This window comes from Podarcis muralis, chromosome 2 (assembly GCF_964188315.1).
Source record: "Podarcis muralis chromosome 2, rPodMur119.hap1.1, whole genome shotgun sequence".
In the NCBI taxonomy this organism is placed as follows: domain Eukaryota; kingdom Metazoa; phylum Chordata; class Lepidosauria; order Squamata; family Lacertidae; genus Podarcis; species Podarcis muralis.
This window is the reverse complement of record NC_135656.1, coordinates 10869062-10895846: the sequence shown is the minus strand read 5'-3', so window position 1 is coordinate 10895846 and position 26785 is coordinate 10869062. Positions and strand designations below refer to the sequence as shown.

At 47.7% G+C, this 26785-nt stretch overlaps 1 protein-coding gene across 3 annotated transcripts; it reads left to right on the top strand.

The window, feature by feature from the left end:
• Positions 1-1842: 1842 nt before the first annotated feature.
• Positions 1843-26581, top strand: NFE2 (nuclear factor, erythroid 2). 3 transcript variants are annotated; one of them, XM_028709044.2, is made up of 5 exons: positions 1843-2198; positions 15422-15477; positions 16763-16845; positions 18136-18348; positions 25356-26581. In XM_028709044.2, the coding sequence occupies exons 3-5, from the start codon at positions 16795-16797 to the stop codon at positions 26355-26357; spliced, it is 1266 nt and encodes a 421-aa protein (XP_028564877.2). In that variant the 5' UTR covers positions 1843-2198; positions 15422-15477; positions 16763-16794; the 3' UTR covers positions 26358-26581. The 3 variants fall into 3 exon arrangements, with proteins under 3 accessions (XP_028564877.2, XP_028564870.2, XP_077779991.1); XM_028709037.2 differs by lacking the exon at positions 15422-15477; XM_077923865.1 differs by lacking the exons at positions 1843-2198; positions 15422-15477 and adding an exon at positions 2225-2687.
• The last annotated feature ends 204 nt before the right edge of the window (positions 26582-26785 follow it).

Sequence of the window (26785 nt, the reverse complement as noted above, 5' to 3'; positions counted from 1 at the left end):
TGGCAAACTACAGATATTTTTGCAGCGATTCTGCCCGGGTCATACAATTTCCCTACATTGTGATGGCATCCTGCTTTGTAAACATGCAACCTGACGAAAGGAGGCAACTTATGGAATGGGTTTTATCCATCTGAGTGGCTGCCATGAGAGTTGCCCTATAGCAAGAGTAAAAGGTAAAGGGACCCCTGACCATTAGGTCCAGTCGTGACCGACTCTGGGGTTGTGGCGCTCATCTCGCTTTAGTGGCCGAGGGAGCCGGCATACAGCATGACTAAGCCGCTTCTGGCGAACCAGAGCAGCGCACGGAAACGCCATTTGCCTTCCTGCCGGAGCAGTACCTATTTATCTACTTGCACTTTGATGTGCTTTCGAACTGCTAGGTTGGCCGGAGCAGAGACTGAGCAACGGGAGTCCTAAGCGCTGTGGTTTAACCCACAGCGCCACCCACATCCCTCTATAGCAAGAGTGGGGAACCTTTGTTAGCCAGAGTGGGCCATGTTTCCTCATGGACAACCCTCTGGGTTTCCGTGTTGGGCAGGGCCAGATGCAGAAGGAGGTGGGACAACTGCAGGTGGAACTCTCAACCGACTTTTAAAATAATATTAAACAAGTAGAACAGAATTCGTTCATCCCCCCCCCCCTTCAAAATATAGTCCGGCCCCCCACAAGGTCTGAGGGACAGTGGATCAGCCCCCTGATGAAAAAGTTTGCTGACCCCTGATTGGTTTCAAGTGAGCAGAAGAATAGATTTCTTAGTTTACAAAAATTCTTAGGAATCTAAGAATAGATTTCTTAGTTTACAAAAATACATGCCTTGTCTCTTTTTTCAAGCTTATGAGAGCATGGAAGATAGTGAGCGAAAGAGAAAGATATGTGCAAGACAGTGAGAATGGCATGGAACTGGGTGGGTATGTCTCCACTATTACTGTAATCTAGTGCACTGTCATGGTTTCCCTCAAGAAACCCTGGGAACTGTAACCCCATGACAGGATTAAGACGTTCACCCAGGAATGCTTAGCATTGCCACAAAACGACCATTCTCAAGAAACCCCAAGAACACTTAAAGCATTAAAAAAAAAAAATTCCTCAGGTTTGTAGCATAGCTACAACCTCTGGTTCTCTTTGTGTGTTTCTTAAATGGCGACCTTGTATCTGAAATGTAACCTCTCCTCACGCCCAGCACCATCTTGCAGTGTGTCCCTGTGGAGCGTTTGTCGTGAACTTTCTCACGCTGCATCCAGTTATTCCTTCCAGGTGGGAACACTTAGGTTGTGTCACAACATGAGTGTGACCTGCACATTCGGGACCAGTGGAAGACATTCCGCCGCCTGAGGCAAAGGACAAGATGGCGCCTCACCACCTCCACCAATTCCATATACAGAAACCGACAAGAGGCGAGAGAGATCACCCGCCACTATACTTGGGTGCAGCAGGCTAGTTTAGGGGGCGCAGGGCAGGCCGTATGACACATACCACTCCATCTTCTCCCAGCCCCTCATCATCTGCCGCCTGAGGCAGCTGCCTAACCCCACCTAATGACAGAGCCGGCCCTGTGCTGTGTATTGAAGCGCCGTCTTGCGTGTACTCCTGCTTGTCTTCCCTTTTGTTTTATTCCGTTCTCTGGCATCCCTGTTCGTTTATATCTGTTTGCAGGGTATGTTTGTGCCAGGGTAGCCTCGGAGCGGCAGATACCCTCTCTCTAGTTTTCTTCCTTTGTGTGGTGTGTGTGTGTGTGTGTTTGTGGTGTTCTGTGGACTCTCTTCCTTCGAGCTCTGTAAGTGCAGATAGGAGACGGCTCTGTGGCCTTTCTTGGAAAGGCAGGGTGCAACACAAGGCTTTGTGGGAGGGAAGAAAACCCTTGAGCCATCGCCGCCACCGGCCCTGTGGTTTCCCTGCCCCTTGCACAGGGGCGGCTCCTGTTATGTAATATCAGCAGCCCCCAGCGAGGCGAGGCGGGACACGCACTGTACAGCTCTGGCCACCTGGAGTCTGTGGGACCGACTGCTGCAGCGATGGAAGCTCCTTGAGGGCCCTTTTCGAGCAGTCCTAGCCCGTCAAGGGAAAACGGCACCCACCGCTTGGAAAACTGGGGGGGTCCTTTCTCCTGCACATCCCAGAGGAGACCCTTTCCCCTTTTTGCTTCCTCGTCCACCCTCTCCGGCTGCACACCTGGCCCAGGCAGCTAGGAATTCCTGCAGGTAAGAAGCCATGCCGCCACTGCCTCAAAGGGTACCATTGTTTGCAGCCCTCTCTAGCGAGGCGGGGGCTATTTGTCTCCTTGGTTGCGTGGCCAGGTGAGAGAGAGGGGTGAAGGCTGTAGCAGGAGCAAGAAGAGGGGGCAGGATCTCAAACCGAGCCGCTCTTCCTATGGGAGCACCCCCCTTTCCCAAATGAATGTTAGAAATTCTAGGGCCAGCCATTTCCCTGGCCCATGGGGTAGATAGGCATCACCTTCAAATCGCTCCCTCTACCCACCCCCAGAAAACTCTGGTTGTTGACAGAAGTCCCTCAGGCTCTCTGCCTCCTCCATGTCAGGTCCTTCACTATTTTGGGCAGGTAGCTTTTTCAGAAGGACTGAACTCATACAACATGGGCTCCAGGGACTTTTTTGTGTTCACGTCTCATAATGAGGAGCAAAGAAGCTTCTTTCCCTCAGAAGCTGCCCTTATCCAGTGTTGAAGTTGCAGGTGCGTTTTATGGGGTGTTTTGATCAGGAACCTTAATGGCTTGTTCCCGTCGAGTCTCTTTTTTCTGAGCAACTGTGTCTCATTTTGCAAGGGAAAATGTAATTATTTCCTGCACCCCAGGGGTGGAAGGGAGCAGAACATTTGTACATTCAAATGGCGCACACCAAGGTCACATTTGCACCATGCTCTTAAAGCACTATTGCACCTCTTTAATGGTTGCACAGAATCCTGGGAACTGTAGTTTGTGAAGGGTTCTGATCTCACAGAGCTAAAGTTCCCAGCAACCTTAAGAAACTACAGTTCCCAGTATTCCCCGCGACTTTGAATATATGGTCTGACTATGGCATTAGGCTGCAGCATTCTCCTGTGGGGCAGAGAGGTAATTTTAGACTCTGGGTTAGGATGTTAAATGGCTGTGTGTATTTGCTTGCTGCAAAATATTTGTAAACTAGCCTTTCCTTGCTGCAGTTGTTGCCACACACACACACACACCCTGCACCCGTTCATTCTGCACGGGCATTTTTGAAGTGCGCAGGTTCACTTGCAAACAAGCCAGCAACAAGCAGCCTTGTGCACAAACACAACCCAGCAATACAGAACCACACAGATGAAGAGAAACATCCTTTACCTAATCCAGGTCTTGTGCGTGTACATTTGTGTTGCAAGCCAGCACAACCAGCCTGTGTGAGGATGAAAGAAAGTGGCTGTCACAGCTGTTATAACAGCGGGAGTGGGGAGTTGGGCATTTGCAAAAGGAAACATCCCCATACTTCTTGAGCTGGGGTATGCAATTGCTTCATGCATGCTTGTGAAGGCATTTCCCCCCCATATTATGATGCAAGATGACCTGTGGGAATCCTGGAGTAAACACAAACTTTTGGGTCCACGATAGGTGGAAGTTGTTTAGGGAAGTGTGTAGCCGGCCAGCTCTCTCTGGAATGAGCCACCCCGGGTTAATTTGAATCCAGGGCTGAGGTGCAGGTATTGGATTTGGGTGTTGTGGCTCAGGGTCCCTCCAGACTGATGTTTTATTTGGGGTGCTTTCTTGCAGCATGTTCCTGACACAATAACAGGGTGTTGGTGGTGGTCTTATTCTGCTTTATTAGCTGTGATTTTCTTATTTATTTCACAATATTTACTGCTTGATTGCCATAAAGCATCAAAGCAGTTTAGAAAAAAGGAATAAGTTTAAAAATAAGTGGAAAAACCAGTTAAAAACAACTATTTAAACCACTCAAAAACAATAGAAATCAACAAGCTAAAAAACACACAATTAAAACACGTGCCAGCTAGCCTTTTCTAAACAAAAGCATTTTTTTAGCAAAGAGAACAGTGAAGGCTGCTGCCTGATGTCAATAGGAAAAGAGATCCATTTATTACACATATGATGCTTTCCCAGTGCTATTGCTGTCTGGAGGGGCTGTCATGTAATAAAAGTGAGACAACCCGATCCCTTAGATTTTTGTGGTATGAAAAGTTATGGGATTTCAGCGCATGTACTGGTGGGAAATGAAGCAGTATAACTGCCCAAACGCTTTTGCAGAAACAAATAGTATTGAAGGTGGGGTTGTGTCTGACAGCCCTGACAGCAGCACGAACACAAATCATCACAAACGCCCTATAGAAAATATGTCTCTTGAGTCTGGGAATGCGTGAGGCACATGAGCCAGAGGAATGTAGTGGAGCACTGGATTTGCGTGTGAGATTCAAAGCCTTGCTTAGCTATGAAGTCCCGAGGGTTACCTTTAACCAAGTTATTTTGAATAACGTTGACTAGAGAGATAGAGAGATGGTAGTGTTTGTTTGCATGGTGGAGAGAAAGACACAAATACGCACAGAGAAAGAGAGAGAGGGAGAAAGAATGAGAGAGACTTATATATGGTACTTTTTTCTACAAAAAAAAATGTTTAGGGGTACTCTCATTTTGACTCAAGAAAATCACCACATTATAGTTCAAATCGGGGAAAATAAATACAGTAAATGGACAAAAGCACAAAGATTTTCAAAAAGTTTAGGGGTATGCGTCCCCGTCCCCCCAGAAAAAAGCACTGCTTATATACATAAATATATATTAAATTGTTTTATTTGTATCATTGCCCTTTTGCCTCTGCTGAAGAAGTTATTTCTTATTTCAGAAACCTGCAAAACTTATTTATCCAGAGGCAGCAGCAGCAGGCAAAAAGGAACATTTGTGTGCATTGTATAAAGCAAAACCTCTCTCAAACTGCTTTCAACCCTCCTTAAAATTGTAGCTTGGCTCCTGGCAGTATGGTCCTGGCAAGTCGTAAGGAGGATTTTACCAGTACCCTTCTCCCTCAGGCTAGCAGATGTGTTGATGTTATGCTAAAAGGCCACCCTAAGCTCCTTGGAAGGTGGCAGGAATAAAAAGGAGTGCCTTTGAGCATGTTCAGAGTGCCTTACATGCGCTCCCAACCCCTCATCTGCAGTTTGGGATAAGGGCTTCCAGAGCAAAGGGACTTTCAGGATGTGTGGCGTTTTGGTTTTAGCTCCGACAGCTCCTATTTTACATGTTAAGTGTACAGGGGAGGGAAGTTTGGACCTTGTTTATTTCCCCTTTATGGTTTGTGGTGGTGCATTAATCTACATGATCCAAACTGTCTAGTCAACCTGCTTGCCAGAGGTGTCATTGTGTAATAGGAATGTGACTTTGTGTGTGTGTGTTTGGAGGTCCCTCTGTTAACATGGAAGTTTTAACTTCTCCTGAGCAGCCTTCTTCTGATCTTTGTGTACCATATCACTCCTCTCTGCCATGCTGTTTCCTCCTGTGTTGTGTGCAGCGGCATCTGTCAATAGCACCACAAATTACTCCCTGCCCAATCTGTGTTGGTGGAGATGGGCAGCACACACACGCTTCCTTCAGGACCACTGTTACCTGGGTGTTATGGGAACATTCCAAAATATGTGTGTGTTTCTCCGTGCGTGTATATTCCAGATAGAAATATGAATAACACATGTGTGTGTTCATGTATGCATGTACACGTGTTCTCAATCTAATGCCCTCTCCTGGATAGAACCAGAAGTCTTTGCGTTGTATCTGCTTTCTGTTGTAAATGATTTTTATTGGTTTCACATATAATCACATTACGTAACATTCTACCCTTTTATTTTATCTCTTTGGCTCAACTGAGCCTAAGAACTTCCCTCCCTCCCGTCTGTTGGTTTACAAAATTAAACTTTACATCTTTACATTTCGCTTCGTTTCCTATCCTTGTTATAAAAGGTAAAGGGACCCCTGACCATTAGGTCCAGTCGTGGCCGACTCTGGGGTTGCGGCGCTCATCTCTCTTTACTGGCCGAGGGAGCCGGCGTACAGCTTCTGGGTCATGTGGCCAGCATGACTAAGCTGCTTCTGGCGAACCAGAGCAGCGCACGGAAATGCCGTTTACCTTCCCGCCGGAGTGGTACCTATTTATCTACTTGCACTTTGACGTGCTTTCGAAGTGCTAGGTTGGCAGGAGCAGGGACTGAACAACGGGAGCTCACCCTGTCGCGGGGATTCGAACCGCCAACCTTCTGATCGGCAAGTCCTAGGCTCTGTGGTTTAACCCACAGCGCCACCCGTGACCCATCCTTGTTATATCATTACCTAAAATATTATATCACTCAACCTGAACAGGTAGCAATTTCATCTTACAAATCTTCAGATAACCCTGCTAATGATGTTAATTGCTTACTGTTGTCCTTCCAATATAATATAAATTTGTCCCAGTCCTTTTGGAATGCTTGATCTCGCTGGTTCCGGATTCTTCCTGTCACTTTCACCAGTTCTGCAAAGTCCATCAACTTCATCTGCCACTCTTCTTTTGTTGGTAACTCCTGTTGTTTCCATCTTTGGGCTAACAAAATTCTTACCACAGTTGTTGCGTATAAGAACAATTTTTTATCTTGTCTCAGTAGCTCTCTACCCACTATACCCAATAAGAAAGCTTCTGGTTTTTTAACAAAAGTGTTTTTAAACATTTTCTTTAACTCATTATATATCATTTCCCAGAAAGCTTTTACCTCTTTACATGTCCACCACATGTGGTAAAAAGTACCTTCCTTTTCCTTACATTTCCTTACAGTTCATTTTTTGTTCTATACATTTTAGCCAGCGTTATAGCTGCTTTCTGGCAACAGAACTCTCTGCGCTGCTTCGCTTTCTGCCCTGGCGACAGAGTTGGAGTCATTCCCTCCTATCAATGTGTGGGTCCTATATGTAACTGTGGGTACGTGTGCACCAAGCACACACAGGTAATTCAGATCTTACACACCTGGGGCCATTATAAGCAGGTTCCACCTGAATAAAGGCTCTACATGTGTGTCTAGGGCAGGGGTGGAGATCTCAGAACTCTTCTCAGGCCACAAGTCCACTCTCTGCGCCACTCATTGCCACGGCTTTGCACCGCAGATGGTTTGGCCTGGCTGGAAAGTGTTCTTGATCTCTGATGGTGCCTTTTGCTTGTCCAGATGGAAGATAGAGTTGTTTGAGTGTGTATGTACAAACTAGCCTACTATACAAAGGTAAAAATTACATTCACGGCTCCACCTACAGCTTCGCCTACCATTCTGGAATGATATGGCCCCTGAAAGGCTTCACAGAAGGGAATGTGGCCCTTGGTATTGTCTCTCCAGGGTCTCAAGCCAGGAGAGGTTTTCCCCATCACCTATAACTAGACCCTGCTAACACGACTCTGGTTGTTGCTGGACTCTCTCCAATTCCCATCAGCCTCAGCTGTCATGTGCAATGGTCAGAGATGATGGGAGTTGTAGTTCAGCAGCATTAGGAAGGACCGCAGGCCCCCCCACCTGTTTTAACTGCAGACATTGGGGGTTGAGTCTGGCAGCTCAGACATGCAAAGCATGGGTTTATGACAGAGCCATGGGGCATTTCCAAACGCCTGGTGTGGCTGGTACACCACCTTCTGAGAAGTGGGAAGGGAAGGCTTGCCCCATTCGGGGGATCTTTGGTTGGACCAGAGATGAGCTTGTTTAGAATGGAGGAACCTTGCTTAGCATGAGGGCCACAATCTGTCCTGAGTAAAGCTGTGTGCCATGATCGGCCAGAATCAAAAATGGGCAGAGCAAGTAGTGCAACTCGTCTTTCTACCGGCTGATTTTCAGCCATGCAAAAGCCAGAGGTTTCAACATACATCCACACCCCTCTGTCTTCCTTCCAGGCAAGTGAGAGGCATGATCGCAGTTCAGTAACACATTCCAGCCAGGCAGAAATACACAGGGCGTGAAGCAGAGGCGTGTGGCCTGGGGGCTTGGGGAGAGGGGTAGTAGCCTGGGGAGAGCCAGTGTGGTGTAGTGGTTAAGAGCGGTAGACTCGTAATCTGGGGGACCGGGTTCGCGTCTCCGCTCCTCCACATGCAGCTGCTGGGTGACCTTGGGCCAGTCACACTTCTCTGAAGTCTCTCAGCCTCACTCACCTCACAGAGTGTTTGTTGTGGCGGAGGAAGGGAAAGGAGAATGTTAGCCGCTTTGAGACTCCTTAGGGTAGTGATAAAGCGGGATATCAAATCCAAACTCTTCTTCTTCTTCCTGAGAGTTGGAGAAAGAGACTTGTAGGGCTACATCTGAACCTTTGAAGACCAAAGGTTCCTCACACCGGGTTTAATCCAACACTTAAAAAAACCAACCTAGGGAACAACCAGCACACCATGTGATAATGAATGCCACAAGTCAACAAGAACTAAGAGCCACCTTACTGAGTCTAGCCTCACGTCATTGTCAAAAGATTTTGGTAGACACATAACACAAATGCTCATCCCCTGTTGTTTGGGCCCAAGATCTGGTGTTCAGAGGTATTCTGCATCTGCATTTGGTGATTCCATTTTGCACCCATAATGCTGGCAGTTTTGGCATCCTCCATCGCCTCTTCCTTTTCCTAACTTGCCAGGTTACCTATTGTTGGGATGGGAGAAACAAGCTGAGGAATTTGTAGTTTAGAAATCCTGCTGAAGCCTTGCTCATATTAATGCATTTTCTCTCCCCCATCACCACCGTTGGCCTCAGAAGACTTGAGGTGTCTCAGGAGCTCTGGGTGTGGGGTTTTTTCCCCTCTTCTTCTTATGCAACATCCCAGCAGAGGATCGGAAATTGCAGGGCCAGTCTCTGTCGAAATGCGCACGGGAAAAGCAAAGGGCGAGAGGCGATAGCAGACCACAGAGAGAGGTTCCGGGGTGGGGTGGGCGGGAGGAAGAGAGCAGAGCAGTTTCAGATCCTTGGGGCCTCCCACAATAACAGTACTTTGCCTATGAGCGCATCACACACCATAAATGTCCCCAGGGAGAAGGAGCGCACCACAGTTACATTGGAGAGCATGGCCAGAGGGATGGATGGCTCAAATCAACGGAGGGTGGGGGCATCACAAATGCAACACACACACATACAAAGGCTACTGGGCTTGAAGACTCCAGCCTAGTGGTTCTCAACCTGTGGGTTCCCAGATGTTCTTGGACTACAACTCCCATCATCCCTGAGCTCTGGCCTTGCTAGCTAGGGGTGATGGGAGTTGTAGTTCAACAACATCTGTGGACCCACAGGTTGAGAAAGACTGCGAGTCTGGCCTGAGATGTGTAGTGGACCAGCACAGATGTCTTTTCCATTGTGCTTTCATGGAGATTTGTGCTTACGATGGTGCTGGGGTGGCTACCGTTGACCCCACTTCCGATACTGTTTACACCTGCAAAAGTTTTGGGGCGAGCGTACTGCTTCACCTCCAATCAGTGCAATCCCATGACATCCCCCTGAAATCTTGGAACTTTTAACAATGAAAGATTCATTCTACTCCATATTTCTAAATTTCTTTTTACCTCAAGCCAAATTTTTTTCATAGTTATTTTTAAATAGGTTTATATTTCTTGATGTTAACCAAATCTTGGAACTTTTCATACCACAAATATTCTTGGCAGTGGGGAGGGAGGGGTTGGAAGAGCAATATTTCAGATAACAATTGCTTTGAAAAAGATGCCCAAATCCCTGCACTTCAATCACACGAGTAGACTGTGGTTTTTAATAGTTCTGCCTAATCCCTCTCCCTTTCTGTTGGCAAGGAAATTGAATTTTTTAAAGCCTTACATAGCATAAGATGCATTAGCCAGATGGGCGAGGTGGAAATAATGAAATTATCATTAAATTATTATTAGCTGATTGCAGTCACGTGGTGCGATTTTACTACAGTGCAATTGGTGGTCCCAAACTAGGCTAAATTTCTGTTTTTGACTGACTGACTCCAGCTACGAAAGCTGAAGCCGCTGAACACTCTCTTGAGCTGAGATATTGTTTAGGGCAGGCTTCCTCAACCTCAGATCTCCAGATGTTTTGAGAGTGCCCATCATCCCTGACCACTGGTCCTGCTAGCTAGGGATCATGGGAGTTGCAGGCCAAAAACATCTGGAGGGCCGAGGTTGAGGAAGCCTGGTTAGGGGGTTGTGCTGCTGCTATGTATACTTTTTTTGTATCTTTATTTTCAGATATTATGTGGAGATTGTTCAGTTGGGTTGTGTACTTTCTGGTGTGTTTTACTTCATGGTTTATGACTACTTTTGCTATGTTTGTAATTATGTAAATCTTTTCGCATCGTAAGCCGCCTTGAGCATGGTTTTAACTATGGAAAGGCGGCCTACAAGTAAGACGATGATTATTGTTCCACTTTCGTTGTGGTATAGCGCATGGGCGCTCCCCCAAAAGGCAATAATGTGGTAACACTGGAAAATCATCACCTGACATATAATAAAGGAGAAGGATTTGTAGGCGGTCCAGGATGACTCCAGCGATGATGAACTATTGTTGTGTCAGCAGCATGTTGCAGTCCAAAGGGAACCCTTGGGCTATTTTCTACTCTGTTCTGATTGGCAATGGCCAATAGTGGTCACAATAGTAACATGAAAGTTGTGGCTATGTCCCCATAGATAAGCCAGTCTACCAGCTCCATTCGGTAAACCAGCTGAGACCCTTCCTGCTCACGCACTGTCTCGCCAGAGTGGTTCATGGGCTGGTTATTTCCTGCTTGGAGTACTGCAACACGCTCTACATAGGGCTACCTTTGAAGGTGACTTGGAAACTACATCTAATCCAGAACATGGCTGCCAGACTAGTGACTGGGAGCAGCCTCCGGGACCATAGAACACCGGTCCTAAAGGATCTTCACTGGCTCCCAGTACATTTCCGAGCACAATTCAAAGTGTTGGTGCCGACCTTTAAAGCCCGAAACAGCTTTGGCCCTGAAGGAGCATCTTCACCCCATCGTTCAGCTCGGACACTGAGATTCAGCTCCGAGGGCCTTCTGGCGGTTCCCTCACTGCAAGAAGTGAGGTTACAGGGAACCAGGCAGAGGGCCTTCTCGATAGTGGCACCCACCCTGTGGAATGCCCTTCCATCAGATGTCAAGGAAATAAACAACCATTTGACTTTTAGAAGACATCTGAAGGCAGCCCTGTTCAGGGAGGATTTTAATGTCTGATGTTGTATTGTGTTTTAATTTGTTGGAAGCCGCCCAGAGTGGCTGGGGGAACCCAGTCAGATAGGTGGCATAAAAATAAATAATGATGATGATAATCTTCCATCTTGACAGTGGATGGGTTTAATGGTCACACTGTCTTCTAGGCAACCAGCTAGGGGCCACGTGTCAGACCGGTGTGTAGGGATAGAGGGGAAAGTGGGGAGAGCAATTAATGTGAATTCTACCTTTATACGGGTGGCGCTGTGGGTTAAACCACAAAGCCTAGGACTTGCCGATCAGAAGGTCGGCGGTTCGAATCCCCGCGACGGGGTGAGCTCCCATTGCTCGGTCCCTGCTCCTGCCAACCTAGCAGTTTGAAAGCATGTCAAAGTGCAAGTAGATAAATAGGTACCGCTCTGGCGGGAAGGTAAACGGTGTTTCCGTGTGCTGCTCTGCTTCGCCAGAAGTGACTTAGTCATGCTGGCCACATGACCCAGAAGCTTTACGCCGGCTCCCTCGGCCAGTAAAGCGAGATGAGCGCCGCAACCCCAGAGTCGATCACGACTGGACCTAATGGTCAGGGGTCCCTTTACCTTTACTTACCTTTATACAGTAGGCTACTTTCTATGCGTTGCCAGCATTCAAGGACAATTCCAGCCAGGCAAAAACATGCAAAGGAAGACTGGTTGGAGGGTGTGGTCTGTGGAGAGTCCCAAGGGCCAGAGAGCTAGGACTAGAGGGCCACGTCCATACGTGGTCTGAGGTTTCCCATCCCTGCTTTAGCACACAGGTTTTCTCAGTCCTCTCAAAGATGCCAGCCAGCCAGACAAGGTTCAGTGACTTTCCCAATTCAGCCACCTGGCAAGCAGGAGCGAACACAGCATGCGGCTGCCTAAGACGTTTCTGCTGTCCCTGCGTGTACCTTCCTTAGAGGAGGAATTTCAAATCCTTGGATGAGCAGGAAGTACTGACATGGTCCCACTCTGTATTTTATCTTTCTTGGCATATGCTTCCCCTCCCAGCTTCCTGCAGAAATATAGATAGGTTAGTAATCCACCAGGCTCTGGAGTGGGCAACAACATTTTGAAACAGTAGGCTCAATCCAGCAAAAGTTAGTCATGGCTAAGGGTGGTTTCTGACTAATGTCTGGGAATCAGCATGTTTTTACATGAGTAGAATGTGTCCTTTTATTTAAAATGCACCTCTAGGTTATTTGTGGGGCCTGCCTGGTGTTTTTACATGAGTACAATGTGTGCTTTTATTTAAAATGCATCTCTGGGTTATTTGTGGGGCACAGGAATTCGTTCATTCCCCCCCAAAATACAGTCTGGCCCCCCACAAGGTCTGAGGGACAGTGGACTGGCCCCCTGCTGAAAAGGTTTGCTGACCCCTGACTTAGAGGTTGGCCCCAGAGAGAGCCGACATGCCTGACTCTCACTCCCATCCCCCCCTCCACCAAATTTTAATTTCTTCCTGGAATGAATGGCAATTTCCAAGCAGGCTGCTAATTTGTATGATCTACAAGGGGAATCCACTGAATTTATTTGAGGCTGGTTTGAAGGGCTGTTAGGGTGTGTGAAGAGCTGTCCTGCCCAAGTCTGGTTTGAAGATCCAGAAAGGAGAGGGGCCTTGAAATTGCCCGTCAACACTGTGCAGCCTCTCATTTACACCCAGCACACTTCCACCACTGCTATGGGAAATGATAGTGCACATGGTGCTAGCCACAAATTATATCTATCTTCTCATTTCTGAGATAATACTGGATCTCTCCCTAAACCAGCTTCAAATCGAATGGGGGAAAAGGACGACCTAACTGCATTTCAAGCTGGTAATTTCACGGCCTAGGACCCTCGTACCTATGGGACCGCCTCTCCCGGTATGCCCCATGGAGAGCCTCAAGGTCCATAAACAGCAACACCCTGGTGGTCCTGGCCCCTAAGGAAGTTAGATTAGCCTCAGCCAGAGCCAGGGCCTTTTCAACACTGGCCCCTGGTGGAACGCTCTGCCTCATGAAACCAGGGCCCTGCGGGATCTGATTTCTTTTTCTAGGGCCTGTAAGACAGAGTTGTTCCGCCTGGCCTTTGGCTTGGAGCCAATTTGATTCCCTCCCTCCCTCTCTTTCTTTTTTCCTTTCCTTCTCCTCCTGCAATGAGGCTACATTTTAATATTTTAATGTCTCAATATTTTAATGTTGTATTTTAATCTTGTTTTTAAGTTGTATTCATTCAACTTGTTTTTCTTATTGCTTGTTAGCCGCCCTGAGCCTGGCCTTGGCTGGGGAGGGCGGGGTATAAATTATTATTATTATTATTATTATTATTATTATTATTATTATTATTATGTACGCAGCCTTTGTGCTTGGGCAGCAGAGGGAGCAGCGGCAAAAGCCACCTGGCCACAGCCTTGCCCGCTACGGTGTGATATATTGTAGCTGGGGTTGTGTTTTTATGGCTCAAAAGGGGAGAAGAGGCCTGGGAACACAGGACTGTGCATATTCCATGTGCAAACACAGGGACGAACGAATGTTGCAAAATTCATTCTTTTGTTAATCAAGGGGAGTGGTACATTTCCACCCTTAACCACAGGAAATCTTATTCAACAGCTCCTCAGGCTTCTGATGAAATTTCGCCCACTTATTTTTAAGCATACTTTTGCAACCATAAGGTCTAGTAACTTAGCGGGGTTTTTTGGAGGGGAAAAAAAAGCTTGGTACAGTACTGAGATTCTCAGAAATCCAGTAGCCAACGAAGCATTCCTGGGCTTTCTCAGTGTGCGGTTGCCTGGAATCACAGGATATACAGTGGTACCTCGGGTTACAGACGCTTCAGGTTACAGACGCTTCAGGTTACAGACTCTGCTAACCCAGAAATAGTACCTCGGGTTAAGAACTTTGCTTCAGGGTGAGAACAGAAATCGTGCGGTGGCAGTGGGAGACCCCATTAGCTAAAGTGGTAAAAGGTAAAGGTAAAGGGACCCCTGACCATTAGGTCCAGTCGTGGCCAACTCTGGGGTTGCGGCGCTCATCTTGCTTTATTGGCCGAGGGAGCCGGCGTACAGCATGACTAAGCCGCTTCTGGCAAACCAGAGCAGCGCACGGAAACACCGTATACCTTCCCGCTGGAGCGGTACCTATTTATCTACTTGCACTTTGACGTGCTTTTGAACTGACAGGTTGGCAGGAGCAAGGACCGAGCAATGGGAACTCACCCCGTCGCGGGGATTCGAACCAGCGACCTTTGGATCGGCAAGCCCTAGGCTCTGTGGTTTAACCCACAGCGCCACCTGCATCCCAGCTAAAGTGGTACCTCTGGTTAAGAACAGTTTCAGATTAAGAACAGACCTCCAGAACGAATTAAGTTCTTAATCCGAGGTACCACTGTACATAGACATGGCGGAGAATACGGTTCAGCTGGGGATCCCTGTGCTTAAAGAAAGATTCTTCTTCTGTGGATGTGGCCTCGCCATACCCCAGAAACAGCTGCATTCCATTGTTATCAGCCTTTGATGGTAATCATGGAAGAAGCAAGAACTCCCAATGATCCTCTTTCATTCAGGGCTGGCACCCAGTCAGAAGGGCTGCTGCTGGTGCAACCCAGACACAACCAATCTGCTTCTCCAGATTGCCTTTGCGGGGTCATAAATCAACTCTGACAGCATCGTGGGCACATGCGCAATGAGCAGGCGGGTACTTTCTCATCTTGGAAGCCGCTGCAGGAGCAGAGCAGTCTGGGCTGTGGAATCTTAACACTTTATGGGGCAGTATCTTTGGGGCTGCTTTCTACTTTCGCAGGGACATAGGAAAGCGGCCTCAGGACTACCTCAGACAGTCTGTTTCTAAAGCGTTCATCCTTATTTGCTTGCACAAAGCTTATGTGGATTATTATATTCAGCCTTCGCTGAGCATTTATCCTGATTTGTTTGCATGGTGATCATACAACATGGGTAGGCAAACGAAGGCCTGGGGGCCGGATCTGTCCCAATCTTCTGAATCTGGCCCGCGGACAGTCCAGGAATCAGCATGTTTTTACATGAGTAGAATGTGTCCTTTTATTTAAAATGCATCTCTGGGTTATTTGTGGGGCATAGGAATTCTTTCATCCGCCCCCCAAAAAAATATTCTGGCCCCCTACAAGGTCTGAGGGACAGTGGACTGGCCCCCTGCTGAAAAATTTTGCTGACCCCTGTCATAATGAGCATTTATCCTGCATTCACCCAGATCTGCTTGTGGTGTGTTTACCTGTCATTCCATTAATCATTTCTTTCCTGCATTTCCACACTTCCTTAGTGCAAAAATCCAGTTTCGATGCCTCTGAACACCAGGTGCTGTGGACCAATAAGACGGTGTGTGTGTGGATGGAGGTCTTTCGTTCTTCTGCCCTGCTTGTGGACTTCTCTAAGTTGTATCAGGCTGGCCACTGTTCCAGTTTTTTACCTGCCCTTTAACATCAGGTCCTTCGACAGGTTTCAACAATTTAAACTGCAATATCAAAAGCAGCTAAAATTAAATTCAAGTCACAAGAATAGGCAAGTTGAGGAACCAGCCCAAGTAAGGGATTGAACCCAGGTCTTCGCCAACCAAAGTACAGCACTCTTAATGAGGATGGCAGGGCCAGACAGAACTGAGTCTGTTCCACCAGTGTTTTTAGGTGCACAATGATGTATTTGGGTATCGTTGCATAATAGGCTTGTCAGCTGCCTTGGGTACCGTAATGTAGAAAGGCAATATACAAATTAAAAAACTAACATGAAAAATCCAGTCTCCAAGGCAAAAAAGAAAGAAATAAAGAAACGAAAAGGCAGTGGTGAAATATATTTGGAGTCAAGTGTGGATTTCATGCTCTTTATTCAGCTCAGAGTAGTGAGGAATGGAAGTTCCCCTGAAATGTCTGCTTTATATACATTATTTACACAATGGGCCCCACGTGATTGGCTAATTCTGGGATTCTCCTGTAGGCCAATCAGGTTGCGGATTCACTTCCACCCAGAGTTGGATTGGGTGGCTCCTGCAGACCAATCAGACTGCTGCATTCTGGATCCTATTGTTCTAGGACCAATCAGGCTGCTGCATTCTGGATCCTATTGTTCTAGGACCAATCAGGCTGCTGCATTCTGAATCCTATTGTTCTAGGACCAATCAGACTGCTGCATTCTGAATCCTATTGTTCTAGGACCAATCAGACTGCTGCATTTTGGATCCTATTCAACTTAGTACACAAGAAGTAGGAAGACAAATCTTGCCCTGCCCTATCCCACCAAATTCCCAGAAACATTCTCTCTTTAACCACCCTGCAGGGGAGAAACTAGGCTTTATTTCACCTGAGTCAAAGACCCAGTTTGGCAAAAGCAAAAATAGAAAAGCCACACCCACACACACACCCACACACACCCACACACCCCCCCACACACGGAGCCTCAATGACACCCCTCTGGAGGCTACACTCAGGGCAAAAATACTTGGCTACCCCACTATCCCCATAGCTATGGCTCTGCCTCCCTGTATTGATCTCTGCCCATTTTTTTCTTGGCCTGCTGCCTTACCAGTCCAGAGAGCCCCCAAACCCCAGCCCTTCTCTCCAGGGCAAACACTCTGTGGCTTATAAGAAGGCTGTTTATCTTTCCCTTGCAGAAACAGAGTTGGGCACCCTCGTGGCTTCATGAATGTCTAATCCAGGCAGCTGCACGCTGCAGATTCACAGAGCCAGCTCTGAGGTAAGAACATGTGGGGAGCAGAGGGAGTTTTATCAAGGACCAGATGGGCAGTCCCACCCATGCCAAGCTGGGACTAAGACATGGAGCGGTGTGTGTGTGTGTGAAAGGTTTATAGGAAATTGACCCCAAAACACAGGTTGCTGTCTACCACTAACCTTGCTGGCTGCTAACCCAAGTGCTTCCACAAACTCTAGAGCTGTGTTCACATCTAATTCAGTCCATTTTCATCTGCCATTTTCATTGCCCAGGTTCATTACATGTTTCCCATATACAGTGGTACCTCGGGTTAAGTACTTAATTCATTCCGGAGGTCCGTTCTTAACCTGAAACTGTTCTTAACCTGAAGCACCACTTTAGCTAATGGGGCCTCCCGCTGCTGCCACGCGATTTCTGTTCTCATCCTGAAGCAAAGTTCTTAACCCGACGTAATATTTCTGGGTTAGCGGAGTCTGTAACCTGAAGTGTATGTAACCTGAAGCATATGTAATCTGAGGTACCACTGTAGTGGCATTTTTCTTCTGGGTGGAAGGTGTGGGTTGTGGTTTTATTTCAGCCCCCCCCCCCCATCTCTGAAACAAAAGCTGGTTATTATTTTTAACTGTTGTTGTTATGTACAATGGTACCTCAGGTTACATATGCTTCAGATTACATACGCTTCAGGTTCCAGACTCCGCTAACCCAGAAATAGTACCTCGGTTTAAGAACTTGGCTTCAGGATGAGAACAGAAATCGTGCAAGGTGGCAGCAGGAGGCCCCATTAGCTAAAGTGGTGCTTCAGGTTAAGAACAGACCTCCAGAACAAATTAAGTACTTAACCTGAGGTACCGCTGTACACTGAAATAGATTTGATGCGCAAATGAGTGGTTCTCCAATGTTCACCTTTCAGATACTGCTGCCACGTCACTGTACCTGCCAAGGAACATCCTTAAATAGTTGCAAAGGATTCTGGGAAGTGTGCTAAGGCACGCACTTGGTTCACATTGCCCTGATGTGCAGTTAGGTCATTTTAGCTGTGGACTTCATGGTCTCTTACCCCTGCTCCCCTTTTCGGAAGGCCGTGCTTCATTTAGGCTGCTTCCAAACAGCTGTATGCTGTATGCTTCCAAACAGCTGCAGTCAGACTGGTCCTAGAACAATAGGATCCAAAATATAGCAATCAGACTGCTGCATTTTGGATCCTATTCAACTCAGTACATAACAATGGAGCTAGATAGACCAACAGCTTCTTCCTATGAAAGATTCACAGTGGTTGAGTTCCATCTCACTCCGTTTTCTCTTTTTGCATTGCAGAACTTTGCTGCCACGGCTGATTTTGGGGGGACCCAGCTGGAGCAGAGGCTGGGCAGGGCCCGGCCTGACAAAATGCCCCCTTTCCCACCCCAGCAAGGATGGGCTCGGGGAACCTTCCTCCCCTTGCACAATCCCCTGGCAGGCGGGGAGCTTGGCCCCCAAGGAGAAATGGAGCTCACCTGGCAAGAAATCCTGTCCATCTCAGAACTGCAGGTAATTTGAAATGCGTTATTGTCACTTGTACAACTTGTATACAGTGAGATTACACGAGCACCCCCCACTCAGCTCTCTTAGTCTTAATTCCCCTCGTTTACTGACACACACACACACCAAACCTGAAAGTCAGTTGCCTGTTGTTATCTTTTCATTCAGCAGCCTAACAGCCCACGGATAGAAGCTGTTCTTTACCCTGTTGGTGCGACTAATCATGCTTCTATATCTTCTGCCCGAGGGCAGGAGATCAAGAAAGTGCCGGCCAGGGTGTGAATCATCCCTGAGGCAACGTTCTTCCGCTATTTCATCCAGCGGATTCACGGGACAGTCCATAATATCTTGTGCTGTATTCACCACCCTCTGTAGGTACTTCCTATCAGATGATGTCAAACCAGCATACCACACCATGATGCAGTATGAAAGGACACTTTCTATTGTTGACCAGTAGAAGGAGATCATCAAATGTTGATTGACATCGTTCTTCCACAATACTCTGAGGAGATGGGTCTCTGTTGGGCTTTCTTAACCACCTGGGTTGTATTTATTTTCCAAGTAAGGTCTTCACTGAGATAAACTCCTAGGAATTTAAAGGAAGAGACTCTTTCCACACAGCCCTCCCCGATGTACAGCGGGGCTAGTTCTCCTCTCTTCCTCGGAAAGTCCAACACCATCTCCTTTGTCTTGCTGATATTAAGGTGCAAATTGTTCCCTAAGCACCATGTAGATATTTTTTGGACCTCCCCTCTATACGCTGATTCGTCTCCACCTGTTATTAAACCCATTATGGTGGTGTCATCTGCAAACTTAATAATTGCATTAGATGGGTCAGATGATACACAATGTATCAGGTAATGTGTATCAGATAAGCAGGCAGGTTGCAGTTGAGATCGGGAACAACTTTATGGAGATGATGGCATGGAGTTACTTAAACTGGCCAAGGCAGCAGCTAAGAGAAGGTTTTCGCTGCAATTAGCAATTGGTGGGGATTGGAAGCGAACAAGAGGGGAGAAAGGGCATGTGATTACTGCACGAAGAACTCTCTGTCCCACTGCTATCCCAGAAAGTCATTGTCTCTCCAACTGAAGAACAAATGCTGGATCTCAGCTTTCACCATGCTGATGTTTTGTCTGTAACTCCTATCAGTCCCAATGCTGATAGGGATTGTAGTCAAAACATCCAGAGCCCACCAGCCCATCTGAAAGCTCCCTATGCAGCCACACTGCTTTCTTTAGCTGCCGCCTCCTTCAATTTCTTGTCGTAATTGTTTGCAACTGTGCCTTCAATATATCACCTTTTAAGAAACTCCCATCCATCTTAATCTCTCTGAGTATTTCTGACTAAGGGATCTCACCCAGTAGTTCCTTAAGATTTTAAAAATCTGTTTTCTTAAAATCCAGAGTTTGTGCATCTGACCACATCCAGCTTTCCCCTCCCTTTGCATAATGGATCCCAGTAGGTCACTTCCACCCAAGCTTCTCACTACGTTGGTGTGGATCAGGTCCAAGAGAGTTGATCCTCTTGTTGCTTTTTCCACCTTCTGGGAAATGAAATTTTCAGCAAGGCAATTGTGAAATTTGTTGGACCTTACATTTTTTTTGGCAGAGTTCGAGTCCTGACGGATATCAGCTGAGGTCTCCCATGACTACTATATCTCTGAATGTTTGGTAATCTGCTATAATAAGACGTCATCCCATGTTTTGTCTGGCTTTGGAGGTTTATAGCAGACTCCCACACTGAAGATACTGTTGTTTGCCTCTCTCATAATTTTTACCCAAATAAGACAGTAAGGCAAATGTTCAAACAGAATACCAAAAAACAAAAAGAACCCAGTCACTCCAATTTTTGACGAATTCTAACCTATTTACTAACACTACAGTGCTCTCAATCTACTTATGAGTAAGTAGTGAGGATGGTCAGTTTCCCAGTGAGTGGTCAAGGTCTGTACCCCTGATGATGGGATGGGAGAATGCTGCATAGGGCAGCCTTTTTTTAAAGGACTTTCTCCCCCCCCCCCCCAATTTTCTATTGATTTTTACAGTTTACATTTATATTCAAATAATAATCATAATCATACATACAAAGGATTCCCTTGGACTTCCCTCTGCCCCTCCATGAGTTCTGTCAACATTCCTTTTTTCAACTAGTAGCACCTTAGGTAAAGGTAAAGGGACTCCTGACCATTAGGTCCAGTTATGGACGACTCTGGGGTTGCGGCGCTCATCTCACTTTATTGGCCAAGGGAGCTGGCGTACAGCTTCTGGGTCATGTGGCCACTAAGCCACTTCTGGCGAACCAGAGCAGCGCACGGAAACACCGTTTACCTTCCCGCCAGAGCAGTACCTATTTATCTACTTGCACTTTGACGTGCTTTCGAACTGCTAGGTTGGCAGGAGCAGGGACCGAGCAACAAGAACTCACCCTGTCGTGGGGATTCGAACCTCCCAACTTTCTGATCGGCAAGCCCTAGGCTCTGTGGTTTAACCCACAGCACCTTAGAGACCAATTAGGTTTGTTCTTGGCATGAGCTTTCGTGTGTATGCACACTTCTTCAGATACAGTGGTGCCTCGCAAGACGAAAAGAATCCGTTCCGCGATTCTCTTCATCTAGCGGTTTTTTCGTCTTGTGAAGCAACCCTATTAGCGGCTTAGCGGATTAGCGCTATTAGCGGTTTAGCGGCTTAGCGGCTATTAAAGGCTTAGCGGCTTAGCTGCTAAAAGGCTATTAGCGGCTTAGAAAAGGGGGGGGAGCGGGGAAAAAATCGCAAGACTAGCAAGACGTTTCGTCTTGCGAAGCAAGCCCATAGGGAAATTCGTCTTGCGAAGCAACTCAAAAACGGAAAACCCTTTCGTCTAGCGGGTTTTCCGTCTTGCGAGGCATTCGTCTTGCGGGGCACCACTGTATTAAAAGCTCATACCAAGCTTTCACATGAAAGCTCATACCAAGAACAAACTTAGTTGGTCTTTAAGGTGCTACTAGACAATTTTTTTATTTGTTTATATATTTCTACTGCATCAGACCAACACATCTACCACTTGAATCTTTTTTCAACTGCATCTTATAAAATTCTCCTTTTTGTTAAAAATCCGTGTTTTCCCATAGTTCTTGTTTCATTACAAGTGTTACAATCCTGCCAAAGTTTTTAGTTGTTTACAGTGTTCTCCAAGATAGAATTATAATTTTTCCCCATTCCTTAGTAAAATTTCTATCTTCTTGATTTCTGATTTTCCTGGTCATTTTCACCATTTCAACGTAATCCATCATCTTTATCAGCCATTCTTCTCTAGTTGTGACTTTGTCTTCCTTCCATCTCTGGGCCAGAAGTAGTTTTTAAAGGACTCTCTGAGCCCGAATTGGATTTGGTGACATCTGGCTCCTTCTGACCAATGAGAGCCAATGTCACATTTCTCAGCTGAACAGGGGAAAGCTTTCAGAAGACTTGGAAAGGTGACAGACATTCACTGGCACAGAGGGAGAGGGGCCATCTCCAATGTAAATCAAACCTTGAGTCCCCCCTCCCAACACCTTTCACTGCTAGACACCTTAAATGTCATCCTGTGAATTGGAATAACTGGGAAGCAAGTGAGCAAGGATTTCTTGACAGATACAACCCACATCAATTGCTATTACTTATGCTAAAGTATATGCACCAGAGTAAAAAAAGGTAAAGGACCCCTGACAGTTAAGTCCAGTCTCAACGACTCTGGGGTTGTGGCGCTCATCTCGCTTTACTGGCCAAGGGAGCTGGCATTTGTCCGCAGACAGTTTTTCCAGGTCATGTCGCCAGCATGATTAAGCCGCTTCTGGAGAAACCAGAGCAGTGCACGGAAATGTGGTTTACCTTCCTGCCAGCGCGGTACCTATTTATCTACTTGCACTTTGACGTGCTTTTGAACTGCTAGGTTGGCAGGAGCAGGGACCGAGCAACGGGAGCACACCCCGTTGCGGGGATTCGAACCACCGACCTTCCAAGTGGCAAGCCCAAGGCTGAGTGGTTTAGACCACAGCACCACCCGCGTCCCCTATGCACATGGAAAACTTCCTGGTGTAGTCAGGTATTATAATGTAAACCTATAGGCAGTTCCTCCAAGGTGCAAGACAGGGCAGCCAGATTTCCTAGATCCTGCAGCAATCAATCATAGTCTGATGCAGTTCTTCAAGGTTCCAACAGGCGAAGTGGGGTGACGTTCCGGATTTTCCTCTGCTGGACGCTGTGCTGCTCATTTACCGTATTTTTCTCTCTATAGGGTGCACTTTTTCCCCTCCAAAAATGAAGGGGAAATGTGTGTGCGTCCTATGGAGCGAAGGCAGGCTCGCCTTCGCTCCCAGGCCGTTCTGGGGGCTGGGATAGGGGGAAGCTTGGGCTTCCCCCGCCCCAGCCCTGCGGCTAAAAACAAAGCCAAGACAGCTAGCGGGATCCATCCCGCTCTGTCTTGGCTTTTGCCAAAGCCGCGCGCAGCCTCTCCCAGCCGGAGAGGTTGTGCGCGGCTAAAGAGGAAGCCACTCGCTGTCTTGGCTTCTTTGCTCTTTGGGGCTGGGGGAAAAAAATAATTCCCCCCTTTATCCCCCCCCCTAAAAACTAGGTGTGCCCTATGGTCTGGTGCACCCTATGGAGCGAAAATACGGTATATTATGTCAGAGACAACAAAGGAGATATGTGCACAACTCACCTACAATAGGGGGATGATCATATTGGCTTACCTTAACAAGGCAGTTGTGCTACTTGAGAGACAGTAGTGAAAGTACTATGAACACTTTGCATGCCCCCCACCAGTGTTCAAGTTCTGTGACATAACAGAGGGGGCAGAGATGGGATTGGCTGCTGATGTCACAATAGTCCTTAACTACGCATTGAGAGATCTTTTTCCTTTGCTGCAGTTTTAAGGTTACCAGATTTTTTTCAATGAATCTGGGGACACTTTTCAGCTTCAATGGATTTTGTATGGGGACTGGTTTGTAAATCCGGGGACTGTCCCCGGGAAACAGGGATGTCTGGTAACCTTATCTACAAGGTTGTGGCATTTGGGCAGGGGCAGCCCTCCCCCCCCCCAGGGGAAAGGCCACAGGGCTCCTTCTTATCCCTCTTGGCTTCCTGTTTGTCTTTCTCCCGCTCAGGCTAGCAAAGAGCTTTAGGAGGAGATGGAAGCACTATCATCTGCAGCATTAGTATTGGAGATTATAAAACTAGCAAGTGAAACCACCAATGAATATCTGCAGTGTATCCTTGTCCCTTGGCACGCGGGTGGCGCTGTGGGTAAAACCACAGTGCCTAGGACTTGCCGATCAGAAGGTTGGTGGTTCGAATCCCCGCGACGGGGCGAGCTCCCATTGCTCGGTCCCTGCTCCTGCCAACCTAGCAGTTCGAAAGCACATCAGAGTGCAAGTAGATAAATAGGTACCACTCCAACGTGAAGATAAACGGCATTTCCGTGTGCTGCTCTGGTTCGCCAGAAGCGGCTTAGTCATGCTGGCCACATGACCCGTTAGCTGAGCCTTGGCCAATAAAGCGAGATGAGCGCCGCAACCCCAGAGTCGGCCATGATTGGACCTAATGGTCAGGGGTCCCTTTACCTTTAACCTTGCCCCCTAAAAGAACTCCAGCCATTCCCTTCAAGGAGGGCATTCCTCTCTACTCTCCCTCCTCCTTTTCCATTACTCATCCCTGCTGCTTCAAAGTGGGGGGAGCTGCCTTCCTTTTATCATTATTTGTCCTTTTGCAAAACCTCAGAAGAATGCAAGATTGAAACCCTCCCATGTCTTGCAAGAGCGTGACAGCCCAGCTCCTAAAGAATGCGTCCAGGGAGAAAACCAACAGGGTGTCCAACTTTTTTTTTTTTTTTGGTATTGCTATGGAAACATTTTGCTGAAGCAAAGATGGTAGTCCTCTCTGCATTTGACTGGGAGCAGGTCTCCTTGACCTCCGTGGAGTTTCCTTCAGAGCTAACGTGAAAGAGGAGGAGCTATTAGGGAGAGGAAAGAAGAACATGTAGCATCCTAGACAGCGTTGGAGCTCTGCATGGGGGTTTAGGTCCTCCACGGAGGCGTGGACCAAGTCAGTTGCAGAGTGGCAGGTATCCATTGCGTACAGTTGCCTCCTTCATGATGACTCTCCCAACACTGCCCCATTCAGCACCTGACCCTGGGGAGATGCAAGGTGGGGAGGAACGGTGCACAATGCGGGATCTGTCTGATGAGATGAATCGGCCTTTTGTTCTTAGGGGGAATGCTATCAACCCATCCATCTCCGCCAGGTAGGCACCTGCGCAGGGGCTCCTTCGCTCCTCTTCCGCCCCTGCATAGTGTGCTTTGCAGCAGAAGGGCGTGCCAATGAGTAGATGAGGGTTGTGACTGAGGGATGCTCAGACTGGAACACCTATTTAGTCATCAAAGAGCAACGTGCTGGGTAAATAGATGGCTGGGGAGAGCAAATTGTTAGGAGAAAGCTGCTACCTACGGAGGCCTCTGTTGGAAAAGGAACCGGAAGCTGTAGGTGGAATCAAAGGAGTTAAACCGAGAGGGGGAACAGGAGTTCATTTGCATGGAAGTTGGAACTTAAGGGATCAGCAGTCGGGAAACAGCTTAGAACAAGAGCCAGAATTCCTGGGTTCTAAGTTCTGCTTTCTGAATCTCTGGATCATAGGTAGGCAAACTAAGGCCCGGGGGCCGGATCCGGCCCAATCACCTTCTAAATCCGGCCCGCGGACGGTCCAGGAATCAGCGTGTTTTTACATGAGTAGAATGCGTCCTTTTATTTAAAATGCATCTCTGGGTTATTTGTGGGGCATAGGAATTCATTCACCCCCCCAAAAAAAAATATAGTCTGGCCCCCCACAAGGTCTGAGGGACAGTGGACTGGCCCCCTGCTGAAAACGTTTGCTGACCCTTACTCTGGATCTTGATTGGTGTCTCCCTCCTCCTAAGCCTCAGCTGTGACTCTACACCCTTGTATGCAGGGAAATCTGTGTGAACTCTTAAGCCTGTGCTCAGCACCTCTCTCTCATCCCTGCAGGGCCTTGAGATGCCATCTGAAAGCTGCTATGACCCTGCCTTATGCGGCCATGCACAACCAATGGTGCCTCCTCCCAGCTATGGGCCGTGCACAGAGATGGGGGACTGTTCGATTTCCTACAGCCATCCTGCTCCAGCATACGAGCGCCCCTTCCCAGAAACTCTGCCAGGCCCTTGCACTGTCTACAGCTACACCGGCATGCTGATCTCGTCCTCCCTTGAGCCTCCTGGACCTGCCATTCTGGGCGAATGTAAAGGGGCACCAGGGATGGTGCTGGAGAGGGACTTGGCCAGTTGCTATGGGCCACAAGGCCCTTGCAAGCCCCAAGAGGACTTGGAATCAGACTCTGGCTTGTCCCTTAACTACAGCGATGCAGAGTCCCTAGAAGCAGAGGGGCTGGAGAGGGCAGAGTATGCGCCACTGTACCCCATGGACCATGCACCACCCTACCCAATGTTGCCCCCTGTGCCAGAGTTGCCCTGCGCCAACCCACCCCTGGAACATTCTTTGGAGAAAGGGCGGAGCCCACGTGGGGAGCTGGTGGGCAGTCGGGACGAGCGGCGGGCCCTTGCCATGAACATCCCCTTCCCAGTCGAGAAGATCATCAACCTGCCCGTGGACGACTTCAACGAGCTGGTGACACGCTTCCCGCTGAGCGAACCTCAGCTGGCTCTGATCAGAGACATCCGCCGGCGCGGCAAGAACAAAGTGGCGGCTCAGAATTGCCGCAAGCGCAAGCTAGAGACCCTGGTTCACTTGGAGCGGGAGCTGGAGGAGCTGAGTTGCGAGCGGCAGCGGCTGCTACAGGACAGAGGAGAGTTTAACAGGACCCTAGCGCTCACCAAGCAAAAGTTGGGGGCTCTCTACCACCAGGTCTTTTGCATGTTGCGTGACGAAGCTGGCAACACTTACTCCCCTGAAGAGTATGTGCTGCAGCTCGCGGCAGATGGCGGAGTCTTCCTGGTACCACGAAACAACCAGCCAGACAACCCCAGTGACTGAACAGAGCAGATTCTGGGGGGAGGAATTGCAGGGATTGAATAGACCCAAAATAAGCAACCCTGCACTATTTTCAAGGAGACTCAAGGAGCCTCCACCTCAGGCTTTGAGGCTACCCAAACAGAGGAGCACGGTCTATTGCAAGCCACATGGCAAATGAACGCATATACATATTTGTAACTGAACAAATGCCATTGCTTCTGAACTTAAAAGTGCTTATGACTGTATCTAGGCTGTTCTTTAAACACACAACCGATTTACAGAATTGGGAGAGGGAAACAGCTCTGGGAGCTTGAAGGCAACTAGAATCTAGCCAAAGAACTATTGACCTAGCCAAACTAATCACTTTTGTTAGCTTGACATTATTTGCTTCATCCACACACCATTTCTAAGCTGAGTCTTTCCCAGACTGTTTACTGAAGGCAGTACAG